Source organism: Cygnus olor, chromosome Z, assembly GCF_009769625.2.
Source record: "Cygnus olor isolate bCygOlo1 chromosome Z, bCygOlo1.pri.v2, whole genome shotgun sequence".
Classification (NCBI taxonomy): domain Eukaryota; kingdom Metazoa; phylum Chordata; class Aves; order Anseriformes; family Anatidae; genus Cygnus; species Cygnus olor.
In genome coordinates, this window is record NC_049198.1 from 38,354,112 (window position 1) to 38,376,014 (window position 21,903).

Consider the following 21,903-nt stretch of genomic DNA (forward strand, 5'->3'; position numbering starts at 1 on the left):
GCATTTAGAAAAGAAACTGGATTTGAGTCAACCCACAGAAGACGTTATCCAGTCTTGAAAATTCCTAATGGAAATATTTTTGAAATATTTCATTTTTTATCACTTTTTAAAAGCAGGCAAATTGGTAGAAATTAAATCTTTCCCCCCAAAAAAGTAGCTCTAACAAATTAGCTTTTCTTTCAAAAAATGTAAAGAACAAAAAGTCATATACAACCCTAATATTTGCTTTTCAAAATACTGCAAAAAGTTTTTTTCATGTTTTGTTTTGTCATGAAAATGTAAAAAGGTTTTGAGCATTCACAGGGAAAGTTTTTTTTTTTTTTTTTCATTTGGGGGAAGAAAATAGGTTCTAGTACAAAGCAATCATGGAAGTACATTTTGGCAAAAGAGATTTCTCTTAATGTTGAGATGAAACTTCCATTGAAACATTTCTTTGTGGAATTTGGAAGACAAAGAATATGGAAGTTTTTTCTTGACCTTTAAGTAGATATGGCATTTTTTCTTTCTGTGTTTCCTATAGGAATCAAAAATCTGCACTGGTTATGAATGAGATGACACACCCAAGTGCTAGCAAAAAATATTTCTTTATCAAAAGTTCAAGAGCAAGAAATGCTATTATAAGAGCATACAAATGTCACTTATGACTGTCTTATGGATTTAAGACACCTAGAGCCAGGTTTTGTCCATTTTCCTTGTGTAAAAGAATAACGCCAGTGTATCAGGCTAATGATTATGGGACAAATGGTTAGTAAGATGTTAAAATCCAACACAAATATATAGATATCCTAAAATGTGCTAATATAGGCACTTTTGTATTGCTATAACTATGGTCGTAATTAGAGCAACCATCAATCTAACAGTATTACTTTTCTGATTTTAGGCAGCATAATAACACTAGGTCTTCCATTGTGACTCAGTTGGACTCAAACTCCAGAGATCCAATTATGGAAATAGTACTCTACAAAAATTTGTCTAGTGTATTTTGGTACATAAATGATTGTGTTTGATTTTTTCAAAGGTACTGAGTACTTCCAAATTCCATCACTTTCATCTAAAATACTAAAATAGTAAATGCAGATTTAAATCCCTAATTCTCGGTACATGTTTTAAAATGTGACCAAATATTAGATTTCAGGTGTTTTGTTTTTTTTGTTTGTTTGTTTTATTACATCTGTTTTCTGGTTATATGCATTTTGTCTGCTGAAATATGCATGACTGTACAGAATGACAAATGTCACATGACTGTGACAATCTAAATGGGATTGTCTGCAATGGTTGGTAACTACTTTTGGAATCTGAGTTCATAGAGAAACATAGAAAAAATGTAATTCTTTAGTTAATAAAATTAGACAAAATAAGCTAATTTGAAGAATTGCCCTTTTTTTTCTTGGAATGCAAACTTTTTTATGGCAAGTAAACTGTTACTACGCTTCTAAGCCTACTTCAAAGAGCTCTGTAGCCAAGCATATTAAAAACCACATTTTTTGGAATCCCTCCTTGGAGTACCTTGGCGCATAGTTTTCCTTTTGCAAATGTATCCTCCCCAAGCTCATCTTACTTTCTAGAAAAAAATAATCACAGATGTTCTGCACCATATTTTATATGCTCTCTCCTTCCACTATGTCCATGTTTCCTTGCCAAACAAAAAACTGTCTGGAGGAGAACTCGTCTTTTCCCTGTTACTTGTGCCTAACCATATATTTTGCTGTTGTTTGGTCAGTACCACAGTGAATGAGTTACTTAAAACAGAGGAGCATAGCAGCTTTGGCAATAATAATAATAATAATAATTTAAAAAATCTCTGTGTTAACCCAATTTCTTGTGATTGGTGGAAATTTAACTGATAATTTAACTGAAATGTAATTGATTTTTTTTCCTAGTGAAAATGTATTGATAGATTTGCTAGGAAAAAAAATGTAGATTTATATGTGACATGACTAATAATACATGGAAATTCAGGCTCAGGTTTCAGTCATGTTTTCTTTTTGATAAGTTTTAAAAAAATCCATTCTTCTCCCAAGAAAGTTAGAAAAGAAAGAAAAAATCTCTCTCTTTGCTCAAGTAATGTTGGGGTATTTATGAAATTGGATCATTTTTTTCCTTAAAAAGACATTAAACACAGCAGTAGAAGAAGCTACCAACATAAATTTGACAACTGTAGAAAACAAAAGATTTTGCAGGAGGGTGGAGTGTAATGGAAATTAAAAAAAAAAAAAAAAAAAAAAAAAAAAAAAAAAAAAAAAAAAAAAAAAAAAAAAAAAAAGGCAAACAAAAAAGTCTTGAGTTTTTCATATCTGACAGAGAAAAGAAAGCACTGGTCTGCAATGCCATTTACCTCTACTTCATCTGAAAGCACAGCCTGGGAAAGAGATATCAGAGATAATTTGAGGTAAATTGTGTCTGTAGGTGTAGAAATAAAGTGAAAGTTTAGAAGAAATATTGCACAGTAAAAAGCAGGATTGCAGATATTCATTACAAAAATCAAACCATACTTCAGGACTGCCAACTTCTTTTTCATCTTCCATGGCTTGTTTCGTAATGTTGCAATTAGCTTCTTTTTTTCTTCTACCTCTTCTTTCAGCTTGGCCAATTCTTCCTCTGTAATTGGCTCCTCCTCAGAATCAGAATCAGAGCTTCAGATAAAAGTGAGAATAAAAACTATCACCAAAACTCAGGAGAGAAAAGGTTTTCAGTGAAGCGCATACACGGTGTTAATTCTTTTAAACTCTGACACCTAGAAAATGCCTTCCCTGTTGCACTGAAGAGAGGATAGACTGTATCAAAGGCAAAACTTGCACATGAAGTGCAGAGCAAAAGCTGAACCAGCACTACATCCAGAACAATGATACTACAAATGAAGAATGACTTTTCCTTTGGGGGAAGTGTTCTGCAGGAGTAACCAGCCTCCTCAGAGTCCAAATCAAACTTGCAACACCTAGTAGAATATTTTTATATATTTGTATACTTATGAAGTTTGAAACAAATAAAATAAAAGCAATTTTTTTTGGCAACACATCAAAATATAAATTTCTTATTATTCATCCACCTTTAGGTTTTATGAAATACACAACACTGCAGCAAAAGCTACAATGGAGCAGTTTAAAAAGTAAGCCAACAGAGGAAAGAAACTCTCAGAGTAATCAGATGACCCACTATTAAAGACTCAAATACTATTTACTGACAAGATTATCAAATAAAAAAGTTGAGTTCATGAGCCATAAAATTTCAGGCTTTGTGTAATTAAAAAAAAAAAAAAAAAAGCCACAGAAAATATCAATCTAGACAAAGCAAAATTGGTCCTGAAATAGTTTTGAACCAAACATATTTATTGTTATTCTGATATTGTTAGGGCGAGTGAAGAACTGTATGAAGGATTAGGTCAAATGGACAAAAGTCAATAAAAAGATTGATACATACGATTCTGATCCATTATAAAGAAAAGAAAAAGTCATGTCAAAGGATTTAAGAAGAACCAAAAGATTTTGAAAAATTGTTTTAGTGGGAGCTTTAAATCTTCATTTGTTACATTCAGCTGCTTTGCATTATAGAAAGCTGACAGCAACATATCCAATAGTGGGGATTTCCTTTGGCAGAAAATAATAATAATAACAATAGTGCTGTGCAAAATTAAAATAGGCAGATTTACAAGACTGCAATGATAGTGGTAAGAAATGAGTGGCAGATCATTTCTCTGTAATCTTACTGAGAAGAAGAAGCTGTGCAGAACACAAGAGGTAAAGTAGGGTTAAGAATGATTTTTGTGCCATTGCCCACTACCAGTTTATTTATCTTTGCATGCACAATTTATTTTTCATTTTTCCTTTTCCTTTGGCACCAGAAAAATAATCAAATTTCCAAATTTCTAAACATCTTTAACAAATAAATTTTGTTTTGTTTTGTTTTTCAAAACTACTTACACTACACAGTCAAACTTTGTGCTGTTGCAGCAGCTTTTTCCTTTAGCTCAAGTGGTTGAACACTAAAAGAGTCAAGCCAGAAAATCAGAATTCTGCCTTCTACAAGAAAAAAGACTTAGACATTCTTGAAAGGTTGTGATTCACACATCTGAAGACCAGAAAGGATCACTGTGGCTTTCAGGCTAACACAGATCATAAAGCATCATTCAGTAATTCCACAGCAAGCACTGTGTTCCTTGATTTCAATTCAATACAGAAATTTCATCTTTTCCTAAGTCAGTAGAACTCTTGAAATCAATGGCACTTCCTTAAATCATATATGTAATGAACTTTTCCATACTATTCATGTTCTGGATTTAGTTTTATCTCCTTTGTACTGATTTAACTACATTTTTATGTTGTTTTTTTTTTTTTTTTATGTTATTTTACAGAGGTGGAAATTAAGAAGAAAATATTTTCTTGGAGTTTGGATGTTGTCAGGGGAAAGACGGAAAATATCAGTGGTGTCCAGTGATAGGACGAGAAACAACAAACATAAACACAGGAAGTTCCATCTGAATATGAGGAAAAACTTCTTTATTGTGAGGGTGACAGAGCACCAGAACAGGCTGCTCAGAGAGGCTGTGGTGTTTCCTTCTCTGGAGATATTCAAAACCTGCCTGGATGCCGTCCTGCCCAATGTGCTCTGGGTGACCCTAATTGGCGGGGGGGGTTGGACCAGATGATCTCCAGAGGTTCCTTCCCATCTCAATTATTCTGTGATTCTGTGATGCTGTGACAGGTAGGACTTTAGGACACCAAAGAGGTGAGTGAATAAATTTGACTACATTTTTCCTGTATTTTCTGTATGAAAATTCTATTGGTTATTGATAATCTCCGTAACATCTCCTGGCATTTAGTGCTCTTCAGCTCTTTTCCTACTAGCAAAAAGCAGTGCATGTACTGCTTTTATCTTCCATGTAGCTCTGGACTTTTGCAAAAGCTCTATATCCTTTAATAATTCTTCTAAAATCAATTGATTTGCTTATATCAGAGCTATACAGTAAAAAGAGAAATGCACATACTAGACAGAACATAAGAGGTTCTGGCTCGAGTGATGGTTGCTATCAAGTACAGTTACTATATGAGACCCATCAGTCAAAATTAAGCAATTAAAGAACAAAATAGCTTTTGAATGGAGCCATTGAACCTAGCAATACTGCAGGAACCTAAGAATATCACAGATATTCACAGTGAGTGAGACTATATGGAGCAATTTATCATAAATATTTTGGAGGTGATGATTACAAACAATATAGAGAGGTCCTTTACACTACTTTACAGATATCAATGATATCTAAAAGCAGAAAGTATTAAAGTAACCCAGATACAGCTCCTTTGCCATGGAATTACCCTGTAAAACTCACTATCAGAAGACAGCAGAGATCAAAATTCCAAGCAAGTCTAAATGAAAATTTAATAATAATAATAATAATAATAATAATAATAATAATAATAATCTGTATGAACACATAATTCATTTAGAAATTCTTTATGCAGAACGATCAGTTATAAAGAGGTTTTCCTGGTTTAGGTGAAAAGCAGGAGGTAAGAAGAGGGTAGCAACAGTAGAATCTGCTGACTTGCAATGTTACCTAGGCAAAAAGTAAATGTGCACTGTTTGTGGACAACAAAATTCATAGTACCATCAGCAAATACAATCTCATTCCCCTGTGGAATAATATCACATTTAATATATCATCTATATTTATTTTACTTTTTTTTTTCCCATTACAAAAGTACACTAGTAAGATATACTTTGAAACAGTACATAGTCTTTTCTACGGTAGGCCCTAAAAGACTTGCTAGACAGGCTTAATTTCTGTGTTCAAGCCATTCTCTTCTGTTCTGAAGGTTTGCAAATCCTTTATGTGAATCATAGTTAAACTGATCACTACCATATTTTCCTTTGATTTTGTTTTTTTCTTTTCTTTTCTTCTTTTGAAAGCTATTTTGAGTATTCTGGTATTTATTCCTATGTAATCTTGTCAGCTAGTCCCCTAAATGTCTAAAAATATAATGTTTTCAAATTATCTTCCAAAGCATCATCATTTTTTCCTCAAGTGTTGTGTATCTTCAAGTGTGATTTCTACTTCAAGAACAATGTCCTGATCTGGGTAGCAATTTCAAAATACTTAGCCTATGCATTTTAATAGTTGGAATTTTGTAAGACAATGAAAGTCATTATGCCCTCATTCAATTTTTTATATTTTTAGTGGTCTCTTTAAATTAGTGCTCAGTAAATATTTACAATAGATGAGTGGCAATAAGCAAAGGAATGTGGATTGGCAGATTCAGATCTGTTGCTTATATGAGTAGAGGAAAACTCACTGGAATATAATTGGCTTAACAGTGAATAGCCATCACTAAGGAAGATTTTAGGCATTCTTGCAGGGAAGGGAAATGAGGTAGATGTATACTGAAGTGGAATCATGAAAAAATTAACACCCCAGCATGTCTGACTGCATTTTGTTCTTCTTCTGACTCTTCTTGTGCTCTCCAGTGATGCATTTGGGAACACGGTTGTAGCAAGTACTGAATGAGGGAAGGGGAATTTCTGTCCCTCTCCACTGAGATAAGCATGTCTAGCTCCATTTGCTTCATTGTACACCATTCCCAGGGGCTATTTCCTCTCAATAATATGAGGGGAAAAAAAAAAAAAAAAAAAAAAAAAAAAAAAGGACAGGTTGCAAGAGAACACCAGGATGACAGAAAGAGAATAAAAAGAATTTTCAGGAGTTTTCTGTGCCAGTGCAATCTTACAAAGACGCCAGGTTGCATTAAATACTTTGGAAAAGTTACTGAGAATATTTCAGTGGGAGTAACGGTGAGATTGGAACTTTGGAAAATCCCATCTCAGTTCTTGGCTCTGAGCTTTGTTTTGGCATCAGTCTTCTACAAAAGCTGACTTGAACATGGCTGAGAAACACGAAATTAATTTTCTGAACAGTGTCAAGACTGGAGTTCTGCACTAGAAATAGAGCTAGACTCTGGAGTTTGGAAGGGTTATCAGTTTTGAGTTTAGGAGCTTTATGTTTTTTGTCTTTTGTTTTTGTTGTTGTTGTAGCTTTTGCTTGTTTGTTTGTTTTAGGAAAAAGCAGTAGAGATCTCACTCTTTATCGTCTCTCTCTGTCATTTATTCCCCTCCTCTGTCACTCCAGAGAACAGCTCAAGAGCTTGGGACATTTTACAGCAGTTAGGGGACCCTGGCTCAAGTTCCTGTTCTGACTAAACAGATTTGTTTCTAATCCTCAGGCTACCAAAAGGGTCTGGCTGGTCATTTCCCCAAGTTCCAACCTGTACCTGTGACAGCCTCCTGACAAGGTACCACTATAGTGGAGTTGGGTCTCCAGTTCTCATTGTGTTCTAATGAATAAGTGAGTCATACTGACACTTGGTATTTCACAGCTATAAATGAAATCAGGTTTTACAAAAGATAATTGATTTATATTAAAAAATAATAATTCACTGAATTACCCAGATCCTGATTTCTTTTTATCTTTTTTCTTCTTGTTGGCCTTCTCTTTTTTCCCTTTCTTATCAGCCTTTTTGTCCAGTTTCTTCTCATTTTTGCCTTTCCCATTTTTATCCCCTTTACCATCTTCTTCTTCTTCACCATCTTCCTTGGATTTTTGATTCGCCTTGTTCTTCTTCACTTTTTCAGGATCCCCATCAGAACCACTGCCCTCATTTCCACCTGCTCGTCCCCGTCCTCTCCGGTTTCTGTGCCTGCGATGCCCAGCTCTCCTTGATTCATCTTCATCATCTCCATCCTCCTCACCACCATGTCTGGCTCTCCCTCTAGCATGTCCCCTTCTGGTTCTTGGTGTTGCTCTCTTTGCCTCTTTATCTGTGACATAAACAAAAGCATGAGAGAAGGCAGTATGTCAGAGGGAGGTGTTCCCTCTTTCTTGTTTCATATAGATAATCAGAAAACACCTGAGTGTGGCCTCAAAGTTATCCACACCCACTGACCTGTTCCTTTGACATTTTCCTCATTCCCAGCTGCACTGCCTTCTTCATTGTCAACATCACTGCCATCTGTGGAATAGAAACAAAGGCCAGTGCATGTGAAGTGTAGATTAGTCACTAGAAATTCAGGAGTTTTAGCAAATTCTTAGCATTTGACACACTGTGCCCCCATACAACATTTAACAAACCCAGCTTTTTGGAACATGGAGAATAGCTTTCAAGAATTAAGATGAAGACAGAAAACAACAGTTATTCTTTCCTTCAGCACTCCTAGGCGCTGAAGCACCTAGAAGAGTGCTTTTAGACTTACCTAGCAGACTAGGTAAGTCTAAAAGTGGTGCCATAAAAAACTTTCTCTCACAGAGGAAATATATAGGACAGGAGGACCCTAAAACAGAAACACCAAGCAGCACCCTGAAATTGGAAGAAGAAAAGAAGGAAGATTAAAATGATTCTCAGGCAATTCTCATATTTTCTTGAAGATGTGAAAGATAAGCATTGGCTGAGAATAAAGAAGATTAAAAGAATCATTTTCTGATTTGGCTGACTGGAGGGCATGAAGCTTCATAGTTAGAGCATCGCTGAAGAGAATAATCCCAGAGGAAAAGGAAACCTACTCCCAGATCTTCAGTTCTAGTAACCAAATCTTTAAGCATCTGACAAAAGTTGACCCAGCTCTCTTTTATGCTCTACCACAGTACTCCTTTGCCCCTCAAGAGTTGATGAAAACTTTGGAGACTGTAGAGGGAGATCCTGTTTAGAGAAGCCAGGAGTATTTCTTCATAGAGACATCTTTGTTTTGGGGTGGATCTCTTCCTTGTTTGCTCTCCATAAGTGCAATAAGAGATGTTGATTCTGCTTTCCATCAATAACCAGGAAAGAATCTAGTTCATTTACCTTGTACACACTGAGATGAGGATCATGTATATACGGAAAAGAAAAACACTCCCTTCTTTCATGTGCATTATACTGTATACTGTATACTCATGAGATGTTCTTCTGAAATATTTAGTTAAAGCACTCTCTGGAAATATTGATATGAGCATATTACATACCATGTCACCACTGAAACTGTTAGTGGTGTTTGTCAGCAATGTTTCTTAAGAAGCAGTCCAATACCTGAGAAGCCAGGAGCTAATAGGCTCTCTTTCAGGTATCCTTGTTTCCGTTTGTAGATGTGGGACATCACTTGAGACATGCCATTGTAATACAGAAAGATACGTGGTAGTAAGGGATTAATGACTAAGAAATGCTATCTTGAATAGAAGTAGGCAGCTGTCATTCGGCTCATACATAGCGCGTATTTTCAGACATATCTTGTCTAACTTCCTCTTTGTACAGACAAGACAGGTGACATGTCATAATCTTTATGCTGTATTTTTCAGGCAAGAGGTAACTACAATTATTTTTGTTATTCACTCATCCATAATTCTTTTGAGCTTTTCTTTATATTCTTTTTTTCCACTCATTCCCTTGTTACTTTCATGGATTTTTTTAACACACAAGAAATTCACTGAAAATGTATATACACACATATACACACATATACACATATACACACAAGGGACTGTTGTAGCTGTCAGGCACAACTCAGTTCTACCCAGTATCAAAGAACAGTAAAATACATGAGGCTGCAAACAAGAAGGAATCTTGTGTCTTGTTTCACTGTATACAATAATGTACAAAGTATTTTTATCCAAAATTTGACGGACATTTTAAAAATAGGACATATGTAGGGATTTATGTTCCCTCTACAAAGCGTTTAATTGAAATTGCAATTTCTATCAATTCCACAGCATCTGCACACTTTTTTTTTTTTTAACTGTACAAAAATGTTATCACAATATCATCAGTGGAATGTGAAAATAAGTGCTCCTTTGTTCTCTCTGGACGTATGCCTTCTGTTGCTGACAGTAACTAGATCTCCATTTGACAAAGATCATTACGTTGCTATTGAAAGCCTGCAAAGATGACGACAGGCACCTCTGAAGAGATACTTTGCATGTAACAATAGGGCATGGTCTTTTATTTGCAACTAATGCTTTTGCTGATTCCCTTTAGCCAAACAGAAAATCCCAGGGAAGTACTTAATGTTACAAGATTGGCCTCACTGGAAATTCTGATGAGTATATACAATAAGAAAACAGCTGGGGGTTTATCACATATACTGAAACTTGCATTAGCAGTGAAAGTGTATCATGCTGGAATTAACATCATATTGACATACTCGTGAAAGTAACAATGGACGCTGAAACACAGGATTAAACAAAGAAGAATATAGCTGTTGGGGTTTAGTTAATTATAATAGCATAAGGGTAACAAATGTGTTAATCTGAATCCAACATTTCAGGCAAAATAATGTGTTAAACTAACAGACTTCAGGCTGCTTGAAGAAAGTACTGGGAATGTTGTTAGAGGAAAGTGTATGTGAATAGTGACTCCTGTGTGTTTATGTCTTTTTTTCACAGAATTGTTCAGGCACACAGGTGACAAGTTTTTTAAAGCAATTAAGGAAAAAAAAAATGAAATCAAATGGGAGTGGATATTTTCACAAAAAAAAAAAAAAAAAAAAAAAGTCAAAAGCCTAAGGGGGAAAAAAAAAAATACAGCATTTGATTATGTGGATTCATGTGGCTATAAGAGTAGAGGGTACTACATGCATACCCAAGAGATACAAGTCCATCTTCAAAAACTGATTTCTGTAAAAATTTAAAATTATAACTCCAAAGTGAACTTCAGAACATTCCTGCCTCCACAGTCTCATGCTCACCTAAAGATATAAAACATGCCCATTTTGTTTCTGAGATTGCACTTTTAAAATAAAATAAAACAAATCAAAACTTCACCACCACCACCACCCAAAAACACCACCTTGTTCTACTACTTTTATGTTTTATCATTAAGTAGACAATTACTGTGAATTTGCTTGAGGCTCACTGTCATGCACTTTGCTGTGGTTCATTCAAAAAGCACCTCAGCCTTCCTTAAGCTGCATCCATCAAAATTCAGTCAGACCTGCAGAATCAAGAATGTTGGGGGTTTGTCTTTCTGCTGCATCCACAGAAAGAGATCTCTCCCAGGTCTTGGGATGTGACGCAGAAAGCATTGCACTATAATTTATTTTTAAAAGATAGAAGCCACACAACACGCCAGATCCTCCAATTTCCTTGAATACACTGCGCTCTTTGTCATGATCCATGTCACTAGAAACTCTAAAGCTCAGAGTAGAACTAGAAGTTATTCTTTGTGTCAGCTGTAATAGCTGTTGGTGTTAGGAGAAGCAAAGTCACTGAGGAAGGGGATGAAGGACCTTTAACATCCCTGAGGTCTGTCCTGAATAACATGTATATGTGCATTCATATCAGCTAGATAGCTACCCAGCCCTGTACCCACACTATAGCTATTCCTGTAATTCAGACAACATATATTAATAATCAGCTTTTTATGTTTGGGGGTTTTGCTCACATCACGCAAAAAAACAATGTTGTTAATTGGGTGGATATTTGAGTAACAAGAGAGAGAGATAAATAATTATAAATTTATTCAACAGTATTGTTATTAGAAAGCTATTTCAGATCATTAACACTAATATTTTTCAAAGAGGAAAGCAAGAGGTTAAGCAGCTCATAACTCAGCACTTTAGTTGCTTATGGCAAACCGTGTCTCACTGCATAATCGGAGAAGTACTTCAACTATACACAAATTACATTTCATGGTGGCACTAAATCCAGATGCAGCTTAGCAATAAGTTTAAGTGTTCTTCAACAAAACACAGCACAGAGAAACACTAGAGAGGCATTCTGCAGGTACTGTATTGCCATTCTGTATGAAAATTGAAGAGCATTTTTGATTCTCTTGCTTATTAAAGTAGAAATGTATAGTCTTTGATGTAGACACAAAATCATCACTATGTAGGATTCTTTTAGGTCTATAACTTTTCTGCTTTTTTAACCAGATCTTCATGTGATCCTACTTACCAAAAGCTCAGCAAAGCCTTGGCTGAAAGCAAGTCTCACTACAGTGCTGTCTAGAATTACACAATGTTCCAGAAGAGACCTCATTTCTTCACATTATTAGCACTCACAGGGCTCATTTCAGGTAATGAGGCTTTGAGTCAAATAATGTGAATTTATGTGACCTCAGCACAAACTATTTCTCAGCTGTTGCTTCTTCCAGGATACTGCATCCGCCCTAATTATACATATATTATTAGGTATATCTGGAACTATAGTCTATAACTCCTTATGTTCTAAGAAAGCCAAATTATTTCCTGGTTTGTTTACTTATTCTTCCATGATAGTTTAAGAGAAACTTTATCACCTTTCTAGACTAAGGGCAACAAAGGTGTAAAAGGTGTAATTTGAGTAAGCTATCATTTCACTTAAAGTCTTGTTTATGTTTAGACACATATATGCCAGCTAGGCTAAAGAAAGGTAGACTGAAGGTAGACTGGGCTCAAGCCAGAGAAAAAATGTCAAATGTCAGCATACAGCTAAGGAGGACCTCAAAATATTGACATGTTGGCTGGTGAGGAAATTGAGCACAGAACAAAATTTATAAAACTATAGAAGTCTTTGCTATGAAGTGGTCATTTAGCAGAATGGGGGATGGATTTAATGTTTTTGTTGTTTGTTTGGTTTGGTTTGGTTTGGTTTATGCCAATAAAGTTACCTTATTTTTTCAGTGTGGGGGTGATAATGATTCTTGGAACTAACCCACAAAATATGTCTCATTGTTGTAATATTACTGCTCACACTGCTACTATGTAAAACCAATTGCTAGTAAGCAATTCTATGTTCCCATGCCTTGGAAAAACTAAACAATAATAATAATTAAAAAAAAAAAAAGTGGTGATTTGTATATGATTCAAAAGAGTTCAAATATGATTCAAAATTGACTTTTTGTCTATTCTAAGTTACAAATTTAATTTATATTAATTAATTGTTAAGACAATGAAATGGATCATATACAGATAGTGATCTGCAAGGAATTATCATGGATTTTTTTCCAGTGCCAGAAAGGTGTTAGCCTAGACAGCTAATAAACCAGGTGCCCGAAATACAGAAACAGCCATATAAGGTCATATTAGATAACAAATGCATGTGAAGTATCAGTCAAAAAGAATAGCAAGAGATATATATTATCCATTTCTAGGTATTTGCATGCATTCCCGTAATATTATTTCTAATCACATAAATACAACAGTGTTTCACAACATTCTGTGAGGAAAAATATCACTAGAAGTAACTGTCAAACACACCAGAAATAACATACCAAGAATTCACCAAAAGTCTACAGCAGAAGAGTGAACTGGTGCAGAGTTAGTTATCTAGGATTTGAGACTTTAATAATTGAAAGCTCATGCTCTTAGTGTATTTCTAAACAGTGGAGAAAACAGCTTGCCCAGTGCTGGGCATAGGAGGAGGGGACTGGAGCAGTGGGGTCAGAGGAGTGGATGTTGCCTGCAATATAAGGCAATATAAAGCCTGACATACTTTCTGTCCCCGTGAATGACTTTCCCACCACTGAGATGTAGGGCACCTATGACTTACTACAGTACACTTTTGCCACAAATCCAGTTCCCCTTCTGGAACACAAAAATGGGGTAAAAATTGACACTGAATATATGTTTCACCCTATTATTCCATCCCTCATGTGGTCACACAAAGGTTTACATCCAAACAAGATTTAAACTTGAATAAGAGCCCAGTCCCACACTTGAAACACCAGGTAAATGTAACTTGCATGGACAGAAGGAGCAAAGGAAGGCTAACAAACCTCTACCATGATTTGGAAAAAAAAAAAAAAAAAAAAAAAAAAAGAGTTATTGACTGAAGTACAGATGTTCAACAATGATGAACTAGCTATCTGCAAAGACATTGGCCTAAGTCCCTCAGCTTTTCCAGAACTGACAAAGTGATTTTTTTTCTAACATCTGTATGCTCTTGTGCTATTTAAAAGAAACAAACAACAACTACAAAAGCTACTTGATCAATTTGATAAATGCTTTTGAATTTTTTTTTCTTATACTGCAACATCTCATCAACATTTTAAACAAGATCCAGAGCTGATGGAATAGAAGAAAATTGGGAAAGTTGAAATTTAAAAAACGGTGACAGCACTGATACCAAGAACTTAAGGCGGCTGACATGTAATTACATTTCCAGAGGAACCTGGAGAGTTTGGGAGATATAGAAAAGTTTTAAATGTGATCTAAGGAAAGAAAGCATAGGAGTATTCCAAATCCAATTGTATGTAATTTCTTTCCATCATTGACCGTGTTCCAGATATAGAAGCATAAAATTTTATCTTCTATGAAAAAACAGAGTAGGTTTCAAGACCCAAATCCAAAAATAGATTCTTTCTTTCTTGTCTAATAAATATATTTTTTCCTGTACTTTTGTTTTCAGACCTGCACTATGAATATGACGTAGAATTAACATTGTAGTTTTATTTCCAGATTTATGGCCTCCTTTGCGCAACTTTTACATACAAACTTGATGGTTCAAAATTGCTTTCTCCTCAGCTTTAGTGAAAATAAATGTGATGTATAGATAGCCAAGTAGATTATTTATATATGTCCAAAATGTCTTAAATTTATGCCTTTTTAATGACTTTCTGCTTGCTGCAATTAGACTCTAACAACTAGGCAAAAGATTGCTCCTCTCCCCAGTCGCTATCCTCAATAAAAATTTTCCATGTTTCATAATGAGCTACATTTTTATGTTATCTAGATTCAAAATACTATTCTGAGAAATTATCATTAGGTAAACAAAATACCAAAAGCAAACAAATAGAAACAGAGTGGGACTGCGTAGGTTTTGTTTGGTCACTTTCTTGTTGTTTTTTTTCATTATTTTTCATTAAATAACAGAACCATCAAAGTGATCAGTCTTACCACTACAAGATGTGAAATTATTTATCGAAGCTGTTTAGAGATTCAAACTCATCTGTCAAAACTCAAAGCCTTCCATTTATAGTCTTAATTCCTGGAAGCTAAAGAAATACTAGCTATGTGCAGCATATAGCTAAATACTAAAGTTTAAACTTGAAAATTGAAGGTTACAGGATGACTTCAGAAATGCAGTAGAGAGAATCTCACCTTGAATAGACTAAAGGCCAGATACGCAGCTCATACAAAGTGTCCTACATGGGCGGAGTCCAAAACCCATCTCTGAAAATAACTTTCCTGGCCTTCAGTGTTTCAGAGTTTATTTCCTCTCTCAGCTTTCCAGTAATTTCATTAAAGAAGAAAAAATAATTTCATAGCCGTAATAATGGAAAGCACACCTTCATAGAATACTGCCCTTGAATGTATTCTAGATTTTTATTATTATTATTATTGGAATATAAATTGAAAAACAAAAATTATAAATAAGAATTTCACTTCTGGGATTAGCAGAACTATTGATATTTGAGACCATACTTGACTTTTTTGTGGTTTTCCAAGTTAGTGTTACATTTTTTAGTTTCTATGAACAGAAATAAAAGTTGCAACTTAAATATATATATACCCTGTTCAGCATTAGCTATAAAATTATGAAGTAAAATAATAATTCATATTCAGTTACACTCACACAAGCAAATAAAGTGCTTATTTTTCCACACCTAAACTGGCAATGATGTAAATACTAAACTAGCCAGAATATTTGTGCTATGATGTCATGAAGCCACCAATGTGTCCCATAAGAACTAGTGAACTAAACTCCTAGTGGACTGCAGACTCCTGCAGCAAAAGAGGTTCAAGATGTTGCCTGAGTGGCATTATGCTTTCCCTCTGTGCAGATTGCCACTAAAGAGAATCTGCCCAGAATCGTAGTCCAGTCAACATTTGAAAATTACATATGGGAACCACAGGGAACAAATGAAGGAGAAACATTATTTCATTTCAATTCACATCCATAAATTGATCATTGGTTTTCCACTGGTAAGAAAAAATGACATATGTCTGCTAAATATTCTGATAAAACAACAGACTGAGCCACGGCAGATCCAGCAGGCACTGGGGCTGGCAGTGGGGATTCCATCTGATTACAGTCTCCTCTTTCCGTTTCCTTCCAGGCTGTACTTACACACCCGAAGGTGTGAGTGTTGTTTCTCACAGAAGGCAGAGGAGAAAGATAATTCCACAAGACCCCTCAAAATTTCACCCCCTTCATGAAAGCATAGAAAATATTTTAGAGGCCATTGCCTATTCCACTGCCTCTGTGGATACACCCTCCGTATACTAAACAAACACCTAAACATGTAGTGCTTGGCCTACCCGAGATTACACCTCTGACAAGCTTTCAGACCCATTGCTAACTGTAATAAAGCAACAGGGAGAAGCTGCATTTGCATTTTCTCTTCATCACACAGTTAGCTTGATGGTGGGCAATTTTTCATTTTCATTGCAGTCTTTACTGCAAAAATTAGGATCAGAATATTAAATGCCTAATGCATTCTAGAAAGCTTGAGATGACAGTAAATCATACCAATCTGACCTTTTCAGGTTCGAAATGTGATTTATTTAGCTTATTCTCATTCACTTATAGTGGTGTTAACATGGGAAGAACAAGAGTTTATATGGAAGAAAAAAAAAATATATATATATATACAGCCTATATTCAAGCTACAAATGTAGCATTCTTGGTTGATCTCGGCCCAGTTGCATTTTTTACTATCTTGTGGGGAAACAGCTCTTCTAAGATAGTTATCTACAGCCGACGTGGTTATGCTGATTTTATTGTTGTTAGAGGCTTTTTTCTTTTGATCTCTTTTAAACATCCACTCTGAAGATTTGTGCCCTAAGTCATTTTCTTTATGAGAAGCCTAGAAGAGTTAATTCACACTCACGATCTTAGTGTAATAGACCATACAACTTCTACCATCCAGAAAACATGCTATGAAACAAGAAGAAAGACCTAAACAGGGCTTCACTAGAGCAGAAGATATCAAAAAGAAAAAATATGTGGCCTTAAACTGTATTTCTGTAACTCTTCTGCAGTCCAATCTTTGAAAAAATACTCCTCAAAACTGTCAGCAATGATGAAGCAAAAGATACTGTACCAAAACTGTAAAAAGTTTAGTATCTGAGCTCTGTGCTAACTAATTCCAGTCAGAAGATTCAGTCAATTCAGTCCAATATGTGAGACTAGAAGGCAGATCTTTACAGAAAACTTAGGACCTTGATAACACAAGAAATCATTCATTAGAAACATTAATAAAAATATGTATGTTCTATGATCATGCCCATTTTGCTTCTTATTCAGATAAAATTCTACATATGCTACATTCAATTGTGTGCTTTCCTCATGTTAAAATGAGATCCATTAGCACGTACTGATTGAAAAATAAATTTATCAGTATCAATATTTGTAGGAAAAGAAGAGGGAAGAAGGGAGGGAGGGATGAAGATGTTCAAACAAGAGGAAAGAAAATTTTATCACCACTAAAATGTGCTAAGGGTTATATTCTGCTAGAATGTTAAGCAATCCTTCCTGATATTTTCAACAGAAGCTATTACTATTATTATTATTTCACATTATGAGTATGGATTAAAAAACACAGAAAACACTTTTTCATAGTAACAGCCTTGGTACTTAGCAAGGCCTGACAAGAATTAATTCATTCAGAAACCATTTCAGAATAACATACCTGACAATTTTCTTCCGTGCTGAAAATTAGTAATTTCATGTTTGTCACAAGATCAATATTTTGGTAACGGTAATATTGTTCATAAGAACTGAGAACACTTCCCATATCATACAGTTGCTTTTCATTTTGCCAGAACAAGACATGTCATTATTTATAATCCTACAAATCATTTACTTGCATCCAGAGAAGTATCAGTGCAGAAATATTGTTAATGCTTTATTAAGCATTTATGCTGCTATGAAGAATGTGATTGAATTTAATACTAAATACTGAAAGCAATAAGCAATGGAAGAATTGTGCACCTTACAGAGGCCACATAATATCCTAATTTTCTTAAGGATCCTCATAAAGTACAACACGTAACAGGGCTGTGGTTGCATTCTTTTCATTTACGAACTAGTAGAGAACCACACAGGTATCCTATAGGTAGCAAACTTACAGCAAAGCTGCTTTCAACAACCAACTCTGAACAGAAGATAAATTAAAATAAAGGCAAATTTATATCAAAATGAACAACAAGAAAACAAAATTTGCACAATGTTGAGCTACATGCAGAAAAATAAACGTTTAAGATGTATAATTATAGTTGTAATTACCATTTCCTTCAATGTTGGTTGGCTTTTCATGTTTAGACATTATGACTTATTTCACAGGTCTGCTCCAGCTGCTACCTAAATAGGAGATTGTCTGAAGGTTGAGTGGTTCACGATAAACTCAACATCTTCCTGTCTGTCACTGAACGGATGGCACTGGTGAAGTTTCACCGACTGAAATATAAGAAGATACTAATTTCCTAAGTAATTAATCTTTCATGAATGTTTAGTTTACTACTTAGGGTTTGCAAGCTAGGGTCAAAAGAATGGAAGAAGTTGTTCACCTTCTTTACAATCGTTAGCGAAAAAAGATAAATCTCCCACAACGTACTTACCTATGACTAATACTAATGTTTAAATGTTTAAGTGCCCTGCTGTGCAAGGATGTTGCATGGTGTCCTCATAAGGACACTTAGGTGAATACAGGTCTACATTTCTACTGTGTTGTATGTAGAGGATTTTTATTTATTTATTTATTTATTTTTCTCATGAAAGACAGGTTTTTACCTTAGAGGTACATTTAAATGGCATAGCTTTAACAAACAAAAGAACCCTAACACTGATTTAAGATACCTTAGCAAAAGAAGCCTGACACTGATATATCTGCTGGCTTATATTTGCTTCACTGGATGTGGCAGTTCCCTTAAAATTCCTTGCTTCTTTATTTATGCAAATATTGCGTGCTATGTATGTAGTAACAGCTCTACCCTGATTCACTTTACATTTACAACATTGGACAAGGTTAACAGTGAAACAGAGCATACATTTTATTAACAAGACAGAAGTCAGGATTGGAAGTAAAAGATTAGAAAAAAACATGCTATAAGAAAAAGCTCAGGTTAAAAATTAATTAATATAAAATGAAATTATTGCTATGTATTTAACTAGACAATTCTTTCAACACTTCCTCAGTATTTCTTATCTAGAATCCCCCAGTGTGACCCAGCCTGAAAACAACAAAAAAAAAAAGTTGTAAGGATTTGCACAATACATTTCTTGAGATGTTCTGGAATGTGTTCTGGATCCTCTTATCCATACTGTTATGAAAGCCCTTTGTTTTTCTTTGGAGCTGTCACTCAAATGCCTGAAGAAAGTTTATTTGGAAGTATATGCAGTGATTCTAGGTGCCTTACTTTCATTTCCAAATTTTATCATTGGGATATTTTTTGATATTTTGAAAATATTTGGGAGTGTTTTTTTGGTCTGACTTGAAATTCACTTTACAGACAAAAATATAGCCAGGTGTCCAGTCCTGTTTTTGTTACAATATTAACATGCTGTGCTTCAAATATGCCCAAAGAGATTATATCCACATATACAATTATAACAGGCATTTATTTTCATGAAAGTTGGGAGCTACTCCTTTGTCTACAAAACATGTTTTATGAACTATTTTGTGTCCTTTACTGCATACTCATATTGCTTATTAAACAAAATCCTAGCTTCTATGCTTTTATATACCTGGGAATGGCTTCTAATTTAAAAAAAAAAAAAAAAAAAAAAAAAACAGGGAAAAATTCAAATCATCTCCGTAAATTCAAAGTTAGACCATGCTCAATAAGATATGGTTTTAAGAACTCACATAATGAATAATTATGTTCTCAAAATCCATTTCTCTACTTCTTTAAAAGAAAGAATATGTTGGGTGGAATAATAAATACAACATTCAAGTTTATGATTCTGCAATTACTTGTAAAAAGAAGCAGTGAAAGAACTCTAACATGTTTGGCAGTTGCAGTCAAATCAGGAGCTTCTTGATGAAGCTGTCTAAGTCTTCTTCAGAAATTCAAGTTAATAATAGCTCACTTTAATTTATTAACTACACTGGAAAATACTTGATATATGAAAAGGAAAGAGACATATATTGAGTGTTAATTTATTAATCATTGCCAATAAAAAAGTGTTATATTGATACCAAAATTGTAAAGGTAGTATTCAAAAAGAACTAAAAGGATTACAGATATAAATGTAGCCTGAATGTGGTCTCTGGGCCACATCTATATTCAGTATGGTATAGATGAATTGCACACACCTTATTTCTTTTTCTCAAGGTCCACATTATACCACAATGCAATTTCTTAGTGTAGACAAGCCAAATCCAGTCCTATCTGTGATTTACTTTTGGGGATGCAGGAGTCTGTGTCTCCTAGACTTCACAGAATCACAGAATCACAGAATGGCTGAGGTTGGAAGGGACCTCTGGAAGTAATCTAGTCCAACCCCCTGACAAGCAGGGTCACCCAGAGCACCTCACACAGAATAGCATCCAGGTGGGTTTCGAATATCTCCAGAGCAGGAGACTCCACAACCTCTCTGGGCAACCTGTTCAGTGCTCTGTTACCCTCACAGTAAAGAAGTGCCCTGTCATTTTCAGGTGGAACTTCCTGTGTTTCAGTTTGTGCCTATTGTCTCTCATTGTCTTGCTGGGCACAACTGAAAAAAGACTGGTTCCAAACTGGTTCCCCTGCTTCCTGCCCTCTCTGGTGTACCATTAAAACGGGGGCTGCCCCGTAGACTAAGTCACTAATCATTTTATTAAGTTAGCTTAATGCAGAGCTCTTATTTATAGCACAGTTCCACGAACAATTGTGCCAGCACAGAATGGGGAGACAAATTGCGACATGATGTGGGAAAGGGTAGCTAAGGTCAGGGGCAGAAATAGGATGCAAACATTTGAAGACAGCCTTGCCACTGGAGATAAGATGGCATGCAGCTACATCCTGTGTTTCTGCTTACTCTTGGAGACCAAGTGTTAAGCAGGTATTGAGGACAAACTATCAATTTAATCTGGTACCGTTCTGCTGCTACTCTAGCACATAAATGAATAGCATAAATGAATGACTGAACATATAGCATAAATAAATGACTGCATAGACAGCATGTTCGGTTTTACAGCACACCAATCTTGCAAAAAACGCCTTTAATATAATCTGTCTTTATTTAATAGCAATAAAATCTGAACAATACTGAGTGGTTTTAATATATAATCAATGACAAAAATACACCCAGTACAGACAGGTTCAGAGAACTTAGCCCGTTCCTAAATAAATTTGTTGAACAAAACAATTTTTTTCTTGTTAACAAATATGCCACATTTTTTATTTTATAGTTCCAATCTGTATCTTCTTTTCAGGGACACTTACTACACATTCAAAATGTTGAAGCATGCATGGTACACAAAAGTTGAAGATCACAATAAGTAATTATCCCTTTACCGCATCTGAAACTGATGGAACAACCTGCAGCAAGGTAAGTGAAAAGTATTGGTCCACATATTCATATCATTAAATTGATAGACCATTTGATAGCTGTCTGCCAACCAGATCAATCTATCCAAAGGAAATAAAGATGACACTTAAGAACAGTGTTATCATTATGTTTGGTACAAATATTAGTGCCTCAGTTAATTTGCAAGGTTCAATTTTGCTTGCAATTAACATTTAAGACACAGTGCCACAACGCATTAATGATTAAATAATCACTGTAATTTCTTTCCTGAAAATGCTGCACCTCAGCTGCACTCACATTCTAACAAGATGAAATGTTCTGTTTGCTGATTTTCCATGGTTCAAGGTGCATTTTCCGTTGGTTTCCAAATATACTCTAAAACTTAAGGCAATAAATGATCTTTTAGCAGACCTTTTTTGCCAAGGCGACTCTTTTCAGGATGGAATTTTATAAAGTGTAGTTTTACTTTTAGGTAGACAAAAGTCATATCCTGCTCTACTGAATCATACGGTAAAATC

At 35.0% G+C, this 21,903-nt stretch overlaps 1 protein-coding gene across 1 annotated transcript in view; it reads right to left on the reverse strand.

Moving 5' to 3' along the window:
- TMC1 (transmembrane channel like 1) overlaps positions 1 to 9,126 on the reverse strand; it is a 62,134-nt gene extending 53,008 nt beyond the window's left edge. The window contains exons 1-4 of the mRNA XM_040541178.1: positions 9,048 to 9,126; positions 7,932 to 7,997; positions 7,434 to 7,806; positions 2,493 to 2,633 (exon numbers count right to left, since the gene is read on the reverse strand). Coding sequence (XP_040397112.1) covers positions 2,493 to 2,633; positions 7,434 to 7,806; positions 7,932 to 7,997; positions 9,048 to 9,126 — 659 coding nt within the window. The remainder of the gene's footprint in view (positions 1 to 2,492; positions 2,634 to 7,433; positions 7,807 to 7,931; positions 7,998 to 9,047) is intronic.
- Positions 9,127 to 21,903: the final 12,777 nt, after the last annotated feature.